The sequence below is a fragment of the Opisthocomus hoazin genome, chromosome 11, assembly GCF_030867145.1.
Source record: "Opisthocomus hoazin isolate bOpiHoa1 chromosome 11, bOpiHoa1.hap1, whole genome shotgun sequence".
NCBI lineage: Eukaryota > Metazoa > Chordata > Aves > Opisthocomiformes > Opisthocomidae > Opisthocomus > Opisthocomus hoazin.
In genome coordinates, this window is record NC_134424.1 from 21415431 (window position 1) to 21429248 (window position 13818).

General features: G+C 38.0%; 1 protein-coding gene across 3 annotated transcripts in view; it reads left to right on the top strand.

Moving 5' to 3' along the window:
• The window catches only part of ATG7 (autophagy related 7), a 128475-nt gene that overhangs the window by 19449 nt on the left and 95208 nt on the right, over positions 1 to 13818 (top strand). For all 3 annotated transcript variants that reach the window (XM_075432420.1, XM_075432421.1, XM_075432422.1), the window contains exons 14-18: positions 2887 to 3081; positions 7388 to 7591; positions 7843 to 7958; positions 8705 to 8780; positions 12119 to 12199. In XM_075432420.1, coding sequence (XP_075288535.1) covers positions 2887 to 3081; positions 7388 to 7591; positions 7843 to 7958; positions 8705 to 8780; positions 12119 to 12199 — 672 coding nt within the window. The remainder of the gene's footprint in view (positions 1 to 2886; positions 3082 to 7387; positions 7592 to 7842; positions 7959 to 8704; positions 8781 to 12118; positions 12200 to 13818) is intronic.

Here is a 13818-nt window from a genome sequence, read left to right on the forward strand (position 1 = left end):
CAAGGAGTGCTTTGGCAAGGAACTTTCATTTGTTTCGTTCCATTTCTAAGATGATCATTAACTGTAGCTTAAAGTTTTATAATAAAAAAGAAGGGAGGACTCGGAAATAGCAGAATTTACAGATTCAAAGCCTTTCATTACAAGTAGGTAATGCACAGAGTCATTCATATAGCTGCTGTAGAATTTATTGACTTTCTTATACAATCATTTCCTGAAGTATTCAGGCATGGAGCTCCAGTGTATTCAGCATTTTATTGTCTTTTGTACTATACTGCATGGGGGACCACTTTATGTAGGTATTTCCAATAGAGCAATTTAATGATGGCAGCATCACATTTCTTAATTTTCTGTGTATCTACCCATGGCACACTTCTGTTCAGCTTTGATATATTGAGCGCAGATACCTTCCAAGTGATCTGAGCCATAGTTTAACAAAAAATGTAGAAAGTTAACAGAAATATGAATAAAAATGAGAGAGAAGGTTCTGGTAGCACCACAGATTGCAATATTTTTATGTCTCTGCTTTAAAAAAAAAACCCAGAACAAAAGCACTGGAGCCTCAATTACAGTTTTGATCAACTACCAATGAGAATGTTGGAAACTGCACTATCTTTTATGATTTTGCACATGTCAACATACAGTCCCTTTTTTTTTAATATGTACATGATTCTATTACTAAAAACATGGGTGTGTTATCAACATTCTTCTCATACTAAATCCAAAACACAGCAGCTACTGGGAAGAAGATAAACTCTGTCCCAGCTGAAACCAGGACAGATGGTAACTAAATGTTATTTTGTTTTGGATAATTTGGAGGCATTTTAAATCTTTTGCTAGTATGAAGGTTCTGGTCTTAAAATCTAAGTTTTCTTGTGTGCAGTCAAGCAAAATTCTTTTTGTCATGTGGAGGCTCCCTGAGATTTTGGAGTTTGTGGAATGAATGAGATCTGTCATTGAGGATATCAGCACATTTACTCCTCCTTAAAATAATACACGTGTGCCATCACAAGGTACCCTTTAAGCTCCTTTTGCCTGCATTTGGCTGCAGAAGGGTAGCTCAGCCAGTTTTGCTCGTGACTGGTGTTTATTTTCAAGGAACAATTATTCAAATAAAATCGAAGCTGTTGAAACTGCTATCCTTACATGCATTCCTATGGTTACAATCACTGGATAGAGTTTTTTTTATGAATTTTGATAAGATCTTAGTATTTTACAAACCTTGTTACCATATTTTTGTGCAGCTAGTGTTCAACTCGGGCGTTGACTTGTTTTATTTTTTTGAACAAAAATTGACCTCCTAAGTCACCAACAGTGTCAGTTATACTTACCTAATAAGTCAGCACTTGTGTGCAGTACAAGGGCTTGACGAGCTATCTGTAAATACATTACTCATATGCAGCATGTATTAAGTTTTGTGTTCCTGCCGCAGTCCTTTGGAGGAGATAGTAACAGTGAAGGTAAAACCTCCTCCAGTAATGGTGCAATGTCTGTGCTGGTGATGTAGAACCCAGGGCATCCTCGCTGGGATGCAGTGGAGCTGCCCTGCTAACAGCGTACTAGAGCACTGTGGACTCTACGTTTTTCCCCTTGGAGGTGGTGGGTGCGGGGGCGTAAGAAGGAATGAGGAAGAAAAGAAAGGTGCATCCTTTGGTATGGTTAATGCAGAGACTACCCAAATTTATTTCCCTAGGCTGCTATATATGTCTATTTCTTTTTATCCTCAGGGATATTTATGATGTATGGAATATATACTTCACCCTTCTGCTTATTTGGCTCACCTGGATTTATGAGTTGTGCATGTAATTGGTTATACAAAAGCATGTTCCACCAGTGTTCCTTTCCTCTCTTCCCGTGTAATTTTATATTTTGTTCATCTAGCCTTTAAATTTTGGCTTTTAAATTATTAGTTGCTTACAGCATAGTGACAAGCAAGGAGAATTTGGCAACGCCTGTCCTTCTGTAACACATATGAAGGATCCGTTATTCTCATGGCAGAAGGCTGGCAGATTGTGTTAACGTGTTTCCAAACGAGTGAGTTAATTGTTTGCATTGTATATGCTTATTTGGCTCTTTAGCCATTTTCTGCTCAATATGCCTTGCCCAAATAGGGAGTTGGAAGAGCCATATGTTTCTGCAATAAGAACAGGCTCTTTCAGCATCTGCATAGTGCAGGCCTCCAGACATCCAGGCACTGGAGTAAGAAGTGTCTCAGAAGTTATCTTCTGCTATATCAAGTTCACATATGGCTGGTCGAATTACATGAAAATCAGTTGAGACTATTGTTCTTCTTATAAAGAATTTGAAACAAAGAGAACAATATGTGATACTTCGCATATGTCTGGCTGTAACTGAGTCAATATTCAATATCAGAAATATAAACTACATCCCATTAACATTGTGTGTGAAATGGCTGCAAAGATAATCCAGGACAAGGATTTTATCTAACAACATGATCATATGTAAGATCTGTCTGCTTGCTTTTGTTGTCGTGTTTGTTACCTCTGGGATTAGGAGCAGTTCAGCTATCTATTTGCAGTGATTTGCCAGACCTAATAAGACCTTCTGAGAGTGTGGGCTTGTTAGTTCAGGCACCAAGCCACCTGTACATGGTTGGTCTGCTCTCATGACCCAGACTAGCGTGTTTGCATTGAGCAGCATGCTTTGTTCTGCATAAATATAGCAGCTGAGACTGCCATTCCTTCAAGCTTTACTACTCGGCTTTGGTGCACAGCACTGATATACAGAGCGATGTAAAGCATGAAGTTGCCATTCTGCCAAGCAGTAACTGAATTTGTACTCTATAATTTTGTATTGAACTTAATAATAATTCTATTCAGTCATAAACTTATCTTTTTCATATGTTGTTTTCTGTCTCTCTCCATGTAGAGTTCAGAAGGCTATAACATGAGCATCCCTATGCCAGGCCACCCAGTGAATTTTTCTGAAGTAACAATGACACAGGCTCGGAAGGATGTGGCTAAACTTGAAGAGCTTATTGATGCTCATGATGTTGTTTTCCTACTAATGGACACTAGAGAGAGTCGATGGCTTCCTGCTGTCATTGCAGCCAGCAAGAGGAAGGTATTGTACCATACCTTGCTAATACCCTTGTCACTATTTCAGCTCTTGCATATCAACCAGCTCTGTATACCTAAAAGGACTTTATGGGAAAATGAAATATTTGACCAATCTTTTGTGATTGTGCAGATTTTTTTTTTTTAATTTTCTGTAACCTCAAAGATTCTGTATAAGACAAAGAGAGAATTTTGAAAAGAGGAAATAGAAACTTGTATCATAGAATGATATAGGTTGAAAGAGACCTCTAGAGGTGATCCTGTCCAGCTCCCTGTTCAAAATAGGGCCAGCTTATAGCGTGTTGCTCAGTCTTGTCTAGTCACTATCTTCTGAGCATCTGCAAGGGTACATATTTCTAAGTGAGGCTAAGAGAAGTAATTCCATAGTAAATCATAGTAAGGGTGACTAAAGACATTACAGTAATGAATGACTGATAGGGGACTTGAATTGTAGAAACTTGTCTGAAACAAGTTCATATGCACTTTCTAATTTTTCACTTTTGAGTTATATTTTGTAAACATTAAGTAGTATGCCAGCACTTTTTTTGTCAAATGTGAACTTTGGGTTTTCCTCATTGCCTGATTGGAAAACATACTATTGTGCTGAGCCAATACATCCAAACTCTGCCCAGGTAGTGGGCACTGCCCCGGTAGTGCTGAATGCTTCAGCTATTTCTGTAACTTAAAAGTAATATCCTCATGTTACAGGCAAAGAAAAATGAAGGGAGAGGGCTAGAGTACATGAAATCAAGATTATGAATGCTTACATTGAAAAAATAGTATCTGAAGCTTTGTAGATTGTACTCTGTATATAAGATCAGTGAGACTGTATGCATAAATGCTTATGTAGTCAAAATGTTAAAATATCTTTGTGGTCAGTATACAGATCTGGTCAGATGAACCAGACTGAGAAATAAAACATGACCTTAACAGGATTTTTCCAGCAGAGTCACAAAAGCATATGGGGAGAAGATTTTGAGCCATTTCTTCCTGTTCTATAAATCTTACTGAGGATTAGGTATGAACGATACAGCCTTTACTTTTGTATGAATTTTGTTCTTGAAGACAGTGTGGCATCCAAACTTTTCCTGTGAAAGAGCATTCTAAACCAGACAGGATTCTGGAAGCAGCGTCTTTCTCCAAATTAATGCAGTGTTGAAAATACGGTTTTGCTGAGGAATCCAAATTATCCTGAATGCTTACTTCGCTTGCTATCATAATGTAAACTTATAGTAAAAGTTATAAACATCTAGTAAAACAGTCTCAACTAATCTTGAATCTTGATATTTCTTAATTCATTTAAGAATTGGGCAGTTTCATGTTTGCTTTGTTAAAATAGCACAAAATCAGAAAATGCATGCATTAAGCTTTTAACACGTCAGCTTAAACACAGTGCACATCCTGTGTGTTTAGTGGCACGAATATAGTGATGTCCACAGAAATTTATGAAGTTGTGAACTTAACACAAGAGAGTAAAAGAAGACATAATACGACACAGCTGAGTCAATATTGTTATTTGATCTTTGATTTTTGTATTTCCTGACTTGTGTGATTTTTGTTTCGTTTTTCAGCTGACAGCTCTGGTCTTCTTTTAGTTGTTAGTTGTTTGTGGCTGCTTTTGTTTGTGTTTATATTTATTTCCAAAAAACTGGACACTAGAAAGGAGAGGGAGTGCAGATTTGTGGTATTTGCAAGCTGGTTTTATCTTATAAATTCCGTGTATATTTTCCTTTCTGCTGAAGTTTATAATCATCTGAACCTAACTAAATTTCCTCTACACCTGCTTTGCAAGCAGGTTTTTTTTCCAGATCAAACAGTTCTCTCATTTTTTTAAGCCAAGCTCTTAAATTATTGTATTTTCTTTCATTCTTTCCTTATTTTAAATAGATTTCTGATCCTGAGCAGTAGGCTTGTACGTCTTTGTAGTTCAAATGAACTTCCCTTTGCCAGTGAACTACACAGCCAGTGAAAAGATCAGTGTTACTTCAGGTGCTACTGAGCGTACGTAATTTGATAGCTTAATCAGTTTCTACTTAATCCTGCTCTCTGTTCTGCAGTTTACACCTGTGGTCTTTCAGTGATCTTTTATCTGCTTAAAAACAGCACAGAATTGACATAAAAATAGTAAGTTGGATGTTGAAACTGGAAAGTGCCAGCCTACTATTTCATGTGTATGATGGTTGGTAGTTGTCAGCAATATGTGCAGTTTTATGTGCAGCCTCCCCTGTCTGGTTCAGTCAGGATAGGGTCTCCAAAGCTTTCCCCCCCCACATTTGTTTGCTAGCAGCCCCCCACTATATTTGCCTTACAATATTCAAATAGTCCTTTGATGACAAATTTTGTAATTTCTTTGTGACAGTTCTCTGATATTCAGTGGCATAGTGCGTCTGACTGCATTGCAGTTACTTGATTTTCGTAAGATGACTTTGATGTGAGGAGATGGAATTCTCTGTCAATGAATAAGCACAGCACTGAAATCTCAAGGTGTCCAAACTGAAATGCTCAGTGTCTACTTTTCAGTGTACTTCATGTTGATAAACATTTAACAAGAGCTCTACTTCAAGTATGAATTTGGATGACAACTGCAAGTCTGAAGTACTGCTGCAGTTTGGACCCCAGGGTCTCAAAACAGACGCAGAGAAAATGAAGAACACAGCTGTGTAAAGTTCCCTATAAGAGGTAGAAAGAAGAGTTGGTTTCCCCATGTAATCATTCAGTTGCCTTGATGAGCTTTGATCTTCCTGCAGTCTTTCCTCCCAAAACAGATATCTTGGGCAAACAGAACTCAAATGTTGAATCCCTTTGTCAGACGTTAAATCCTTGTTCCTGCTGACCACTGGTATGTTTAAAATTTTGCTAGTTTTTTTTGAAACAATTGCCAAAGGATACACTTTTCCATACTCTATCATAAACAGATTTTTTTTTTTTAATTAATGGTCAATCAGTTAGATCCAAGTAGTTGCTGGACAGTAAACTGAAGAGACAACCAGTTTATTGCAGTGGGAGGATGATCCCCAGAGGTCCCTTCCAACCCCTACCATTCTGTGGTTCTGTGAAAGTGAATATCCAGAGATAATTTTAAATAACAAGAATCATGATGAAACTCACAAGCTTACTAGTTAAGATGGCTAATTCTTGACAGCTTCCCTCAAAGTCCCTCTTTGAAATAATTCTTGGCTATAAAAATAAAAAATGACATACTGCTGTGCTAGAATTTCTATCTAAAATACCTGCATATGAAACAGTATCTTCCTTTAATTTACTGGCTACAGTCATTATTGTATAATTGGTTTTGCTTTTTGCTATATCTAAATCATTGCCTGTAGGTTTAGTAAAATTGCTAGTTTAAGTATTGTTTGTATGGTATTTTGATCATAACATACATAGCTTCAGATTACTCTTAAGCACTTGTCACAAACTGAAGAGACAGAGGAAAATGATGCCAGTGTAATTGTGTACCACAGCTACTTGTGCTCCCCATGTGATTAAACAGATGCATGTGAAGACCATAAGTAATCATTAATTGCTTTTTCACTGAGTAGATATTTTTTTTTATATAACAGACTTGTGTGTCATTGTTTTGTCACATAGGAGTGTTTAATGAGTTACATTTCAGACCACAGTAAACTGAGAAGACTACATGCAGAATTTAAAATGACATGAATAGTTGTTGATAGCCACTGTTGTGCTTAAATGGCACTTGGAAGATTTTAGCACTTAGAGAATATGAATATACAGAATGTGCACCAAACTTCAAAATAAATTCTGAGCTGGAACCGAAATAAGTTTTTCCAGTAATGATACTAATCACTGTATGAATATTGGGCCAAATTTGGATATATGGGTGTTAATTCATACCAATGCATAACATCTTCAGTAGCTTTAGTGAGGCGTTGAATGTTAGTTGGTGTGAACCTAGCTTCAGATGTAAACTAGCACAACACGTTTATGGAGCTCCTGTTCTTTTTTTTTTCTTGTCAGCAGGTGTCCATAGTTTTGTGTAACAATTAGATGGAGTTGTTAATTTGTATCAAATTTTTCTGAAAGACACAGAAAAAGGTAATAGTTTGTGGATTTCTGAAACAGACTTGTTTTGGTTTAGATTTTTTCCTAAATGCTTGACAACTGGAATTTTGCACCTATCAGAAAATCTGTTGTTTATGGCTAGGATGATAAATATGCAGTTAATAGGTTGTTTGTCCATCTGTAGCATGTGGGATTCTTTTGACATTTACAGTGAATAAAACTTTGAGGGCTTTTTTTCCCTCCCATTTTGGATCACTTAAAATCTGTTCACTCTTTATTGTTCACAGTTGGTCATCAATGCTGCATTGGGATTTGACACATTTGTTGTGATGAGACATGGACTAAAGAAACCAAAACAGCAAGGATCTGGTGATTCGTGTTTCAACAGTGCCTCTGGTTCTTCTGATCTTTTGGGATCATCACTCTTTTCGAATATCCCTGGCTATAAACTGGGTTGCTACTTCTGCAATGATGTTGTGGCACCAGGGGATGTGAGTAGCACCTTATGCAAGTGGTGATTATATACCCCTTTTGTTGTGACTTGAATTTTTATTTCCTTGAAACGGTGTTTGATAAAGGGTTTTGTTTTATGTTGATGCACACAGGATTAAGAAATAGCTTATCTTTTATTCGGAAGATCAAAGAAATTAATTGCACAGTACTAAAGATGTTTTATGTAGTAGGGCAGCTAATTACTGTTGAGTTACTTTTTTCTTTCCTTTAGAATTGTCTGTCTTTGTAGTCCACCAGGGATCGGACGTTGGATCAGCAGTGTACGGTCAGTCGACCTGGATTAGCCATGGTAGCTGGAGCACTTGCAGTGGAATTAATGGTTTCTGTTTTACAGCATCCAGAAGGGTGAGTCATTTCTGAATTGGTGTTCAAAAGGTGTTCTCTGAGATATAAGAGTTATTTAATACAATCCTTTGGGACAAGAAGGAGGAAGTGCACATTAAGTAGGACAGTTCTTTAAGGTGTAAAATTGCCTGTAAATGAATGTAATGTATAGGTCATATGTTCTGTATTAGTGTAACTTAACAGTGTTTAGGAGAGAACTGATTAATCAAATCTTAAGTTTTTAATCTTGGAAATTGGGAGTTTTCTGTCTTTCTGAGTTTAAAAGTAGAGAAGTACTGAGAATATTTCAAAAGAAGAAAGTATTCCTGTTAGTGGATATTGGCATTCCTTTGCTCAGGGGAGTGTTTGAGTGTAATGAGGAGCTATCATAACTACTTTTGTCACATGAAAGAGCTTCAAGATAAGCCAAATATTGCAAAATCTTAATGAAAATTAAGTGGATTTGATACAGAAATTACTCTGAAATTCTGTAACCTGGAAATTAGGCTTGTTTTCTGTCTTTAAAATCTGTGAAGGAAAAAATGAGTTAGGAGTTGGACATAAGTATCTTACAAGTCTCTCAGATTCTGAAAAAGTGTTTTTGTATTCCCATGCTGAATCTTAGTTACTGTGAAACAGATTTTCCAGATAGGTTCATTTCCAGATTCTAAACTGTAGGCTGTAACAAAATGTCTTGAAACTTGCTGGAAATTTTGACTATTCAGTGTGTTGTCTTGTTCTAATTTTCCTTCTTGGATTTTTGGCAGTGGTTATGCTGTGGCCAGCAGTAGTGATGACAGAATGAATGAACCACCTACTTCTCTTGGACTTGTTCCTCATCAGGTAAATAATTTGTGAGTAAATGCTTTTGTTTAGAAGCTGGGAACTGATACAAGGCAAGCATCACAGACTTTGCTTCCTTAACAAAGAAGTACTCTGTGCTGATTCTATTCCCCAAAGCACTGACTCTCTGTTCAGTTTTTTGGGCGGGTTTTTTTGGTGTGGTTTTTTTTTTAGGAAAAAAAAAATCCATCACACAGGCTGAGGTAGTTGTGTTCCTAGCATTGTGTCTGTGCTACTTGTGGACATACAATTCTTGCTACCTACTTCGCAGGAATTTATTTGGAGCAGACAGTATGTGAATAAGACAACCTCTGACTTTGCTGTTCCCCATCAGAGCTGACAATATGAGCCTCTCAAAGTTACTTTACTTCACTTTTTAAATCTCTTCTGAGTTTGAAAAAAAATTCAAATCCAGCCAACTCACAATTTTATAGTTCTCCAAAATATGAATGTATTTCTGATGCAATACAGCAGTCTTTATTTTTCTACTCAACCCAAGCTGTAGTTACAAATGTGTTGGGATACGATTTTTCATATTGCTGGATAGACTTGTCTTTATTTGCTATATTGATACAGTACCTTAAAAAAAATGCCTGATGATCTTATCCCCGTAATTATATCCCCTGTGATGTTTTCATTGGGGAGTAAAAGTATTCTGTGCCTCTTTCTTTGTGTTGCTTATCTGAGTGACTGTGGTTGGATGCTTCTATTGTATAAATAAATAATTTCTTTGGTTTTGAGTGTTATTTTTAGATTCTGTTGATATTAATTTTTTTATGGTAAGAATGAATCTTGATTCAGAAAAAGATAAAGCTACTAGTGTGTTTCTTTACAACATGCAGGTAATCAGGCGATCTGGTCTAGATAGAATTAGTCTAATTTTGTTTATAATTTTATGTAGTAACCAGTGTTTACATGTGGGTCATTTTATGCAATGGGATCCCCCTAGGTTCTCCCTGGGTCTTCTCCCTCCAGTAATTCTGGAGTCTCTCCAATTCTCTCTCAGGAATCTCTCTCCCATACCCCCAGAGATTTTCTCCTTATCACTGTGGACACTGTCAGCTGCGGGATTGGTAGGGAATATCCAGTTCTTGATAGGCATGTTCAGGTACCCTCAGTACGAGGCTTTTGTCCTTCCAGGCACTCATAATCTGCTTGTCTGCAGGGTTCTCAACAATTTCCAACTGTGGCACTAATTGATAAGTTTGTAACTTTGACAATCACTGGCAGGTTGTTTACAGTCAGGGTACTTTATTATAACTTACTCCCTTATTTTATAGGATTAGTTGTAGTTAATATGCTAATGCTGTTGGCAGCCAGGCCCAACTGATGCCAGCTGCTGCAGTGTATCTGAGGGAGATTTTTGACCTCTCATATCTCAATAGGAATTAAAAGCCAAATCTAAATCTTTTTCATTTGATGATCCAGGTACTCCCTTCTGATTTATCTTCTGAGAAGTTTTTGCTTTTGTAGTTGAAAAATTGTCACAGTTTCCACACAGTTTTCTGTGATTACCTGAATGTTTCGTATGATCATATGGGAGGATGATATGAAAGAGATTTTACTTATGCTAGGTCAGTTTGTTTTTAAAAATGACTTCATTAATTTTGATGGTTGAATCTTTGTGAGCCTTGTACGTATACAGTGACGTTGTTTCAAAATGGTGACTATGCTCCAGACCTCTGGAAACGAGATCTGTAATTTGAACTTTCTATTAACATCTAGAAAGGGATAGTGAAGAAGTGATTTTTTTGCTTTGTCCTCAACAAAAAGCTAGAAATATTACATTATGTAGTGATATTTTTTTAGAATATTTCCCAGTAAACTTTAGAAAGCTTACTGTTTCTACTGGGAAAATAATTATCTCACAGTTCCTTTATTTTCTGATTATGAGAATATTAACTGTCCAGTCAGTCCTGTCTGATTTGTTTCATACCCCTATATGATTTTACTTATGTTATTGTTTTGTTTTGGCCTATGCTTTGAGAAATAATCCATACCAAATATGGATTTTAACTGGAAAACTTTTCATTGAATTATGACTTCTGTCAACCTGATATCTGTTTTCACATTTACATTTAGTGACTATCATGAATGTCTTCTCTTGTAGACGTTCTAACTCAAATATAACTTTAGTAGGTATAAAATGAAAATAGACTTCTTTTTTTTCTCATACTGTGACATCTAATCCTTTTAGAAACTGCTGGTTGCTCTTACCAGTCATCCATCTAATCAACTCAGCGAGTGCAATGTTTTCTCGAAGGGCTTGAGTTAACTGTTACTTTCTGCTGTGTTTTTTTGTGGCGTTCATTGTTATTCCACTTGTGTGGAAAAAGAAGAATAGTAATTAATTAGTGCAGTCCTCTTTATTATCCGCAAAGGAATACCTTCCAATAAATGTTGCGCACTCATAGTCTTAGTCTGTCATAAATTAACTAGATTTATTTCCAGGAAGTGTCCTGGAGTTCCGAGGATAACAAAAATACAAAGCAATGTCATATCAGAAAGACTTGATTTTGTTGTTTTCCTTTCTTTTCCTGGGTGGACATTTTGTTTAAAAATGTCTGTATGTTTTTTTTTATTCTTACATTATGGCTTGATGTCTCTGCAAAAATACCTTAGTGTGGATACTTCTGTTGGCTTCCAAGGTTTATGCTATTTCGACTGCATTAAATGCGTGGAGTGCATATTGGAAGTATTTTCCATAATAGACTTCAGTATTAATGAAGGCGTTATTATTTGTATTGCAGAGCTACCTAAGTTCTGTTCTTAGTGACATCTCTTCGTTGTAGGAGATCTGTGAAAGCACAGAATGAAAAAGATGATCAATACTCCAAAGAGTTCATAGTTGAAATGATCAAACCCTGCTCCAAAATGTGTTCAGTACTATCTTTGTTACCAGAAAAAATGGTCTAGAATTTTAAAATTATGTATCAGTACTATCGTATTAACAACATGGTTTAGGAATGCACAACAGTTTTTAGGTTATATGTTGTAGAGATGGGGGGAAAAAACGGTTTTAACTGGTTATACAATGAGTTCTGTTGTTTTTTGTTTTGATTGAAAAGTCAAACTCCAGGTGGTGCTGTGCCTCTGTTTATGTTTAAATAGTGTTGCATTTATATAGTTGTGCTGTTATGTGTATATAGCAAAACAGTAATACATGTTGAGTATAAATTTACTACAAGTGTTATTGGGGGTCACTTTGTTAGAACAGTATTATCCTAGTTATAGTTGTTCTTCATCTTTTTGTTGAATGTACGTGTCCAGTTCATGTGGAGTTTTAGAAATATTTTTTGTAATTATAAAATAGTATTGTAAACTTCTTTATTTTCCAGATTCGTGGATTTTTATCAAGATTTGATAATGTTCTTCCAGTCAGCCTGGCATTTGATAAGTGCACAGCCTGTTCAACCAAAGTAAGTCGGAGTGTGTGTGTACTTGATTTTTATGTGCACAATAGTCTTGCTCTAGGTCAGTCTTGGGGTGCTGAGGACTGCTTTGTATTTGACATTTTCTCTTACTTTCTTAGGGCTTGGAATTTCTGTTCTCACTTCAGCTGAAGTTCTTTTGCCCTTATACCCTTCCTTTTTCGCTGTTTTCCAAATTTCTTTGGCATCACCTATTAGCATGCTATCTCCACATAAACATTCTAACCATAGCTAGAGAGACCAAGCAGAAATTAGGGCTAACAAGTTTCTGGAAAGTTTATCACACAAATACTGTCAATATCTTTTAGCTTTGTAGGAAAGAATAAAACTGGTATTGTTTTCGTTGTTGAAGAAATTATTTCTGATGCCTGATGAACAAATATATCTTTTTAGCTTTCTTGAACTTAGTATCATTACAAATATGCAAAGTTAGAAACCTAGAATCATAGAATGGTTTGGGTTGGAAGGGACCTTAAAGATCATCTAGTGGCAATTCCCCTGCCATGGGCAGGGACCCCTTCCACCAGCCCAGGGTGCTCAGAGCCCTGTCCAGCCTGGCCTTGAGCCCTGCCAGGGAGAGGGCAGCCACAGCTTCTCTGGGCAGCCTGGGCCAGGGCCTCACCACCCTCATGGTGGAGAATTTCTTTCTTATATCTAATCTAAATCTCCCCTCTTTCAGTTTAAAGCCATTACCCCTTGTCCTGTCGCTCCATGCCCTTGTAAAAAGTCCCTCCCCAGCTTTCTTGTAAGCCCCTTCAGGTACTCGAAAGCCGCAATAAGGTCTGCCCTGAGTCTTCTCTTCTCCATGCTGAACAGGCCCAACTCCCTCAGCCTTCGCTCACAGGAGAAGTGTTCCAGCCCTCTGATCATTGTTGTGGCCTCCTCTGGACCTGCTCCAACATGTCTGTTCTGTGCTGAGGGCTCCAGAGCTGGATGCAGGACTCCTGGGGGAGTTTCCCTGGGGCAGGGCAGAGGGGCAGAATCCCCTCCCTCGCTCTGCTGGCCGCACTGCCTGGGACGCAGCACAGGATACGGTTGGCCTTCTGGGCTGTGAGCGCATGTTGCCGGGTCATGTTGAGCTTCTGGTCAACCAGCACCCCCAAGTCCTTCTCCTCAGGGCTGCTCTGAATCCATTCTCTGCCCAGCCTGTATTTGTGCTTGGGGTTGCCCTGACCCAGGTGCAGGACCTTGCGCTTGGCCTTGTTGAACCTCATGAGGTTCTCACAGGCCCACTGCTGGAGCCTGTCAAGGTCCCTCTGGATGGCATCCCTTCCCTCCAGCGTGTCGACTGCACGACACAGCTTGGTGTCGTTGGCAAACTTGCTGAGGGTGCACTTGATCCCACTGTCCATGTCGCCGACAAAGATGTTAAACAGCACCGGCCCCAGTACTGACGCCTGAGGAATGCCACGCATCACTGGTCTCCACTTGGACATCGAGCCATTGACCACAACTCTTTGAGTGTGACCATCCAGCCAATTCCTTATCCACTGAGTGGTCCATGCAACGAATCCATGTCTCTCCAATTTAGAGACAAGGATGTTGTGCGGGACAGTGTGAAGTGCTTTGCTTAAGTCCAGGTAGATGACATCAGTTGCTCTTCCCTT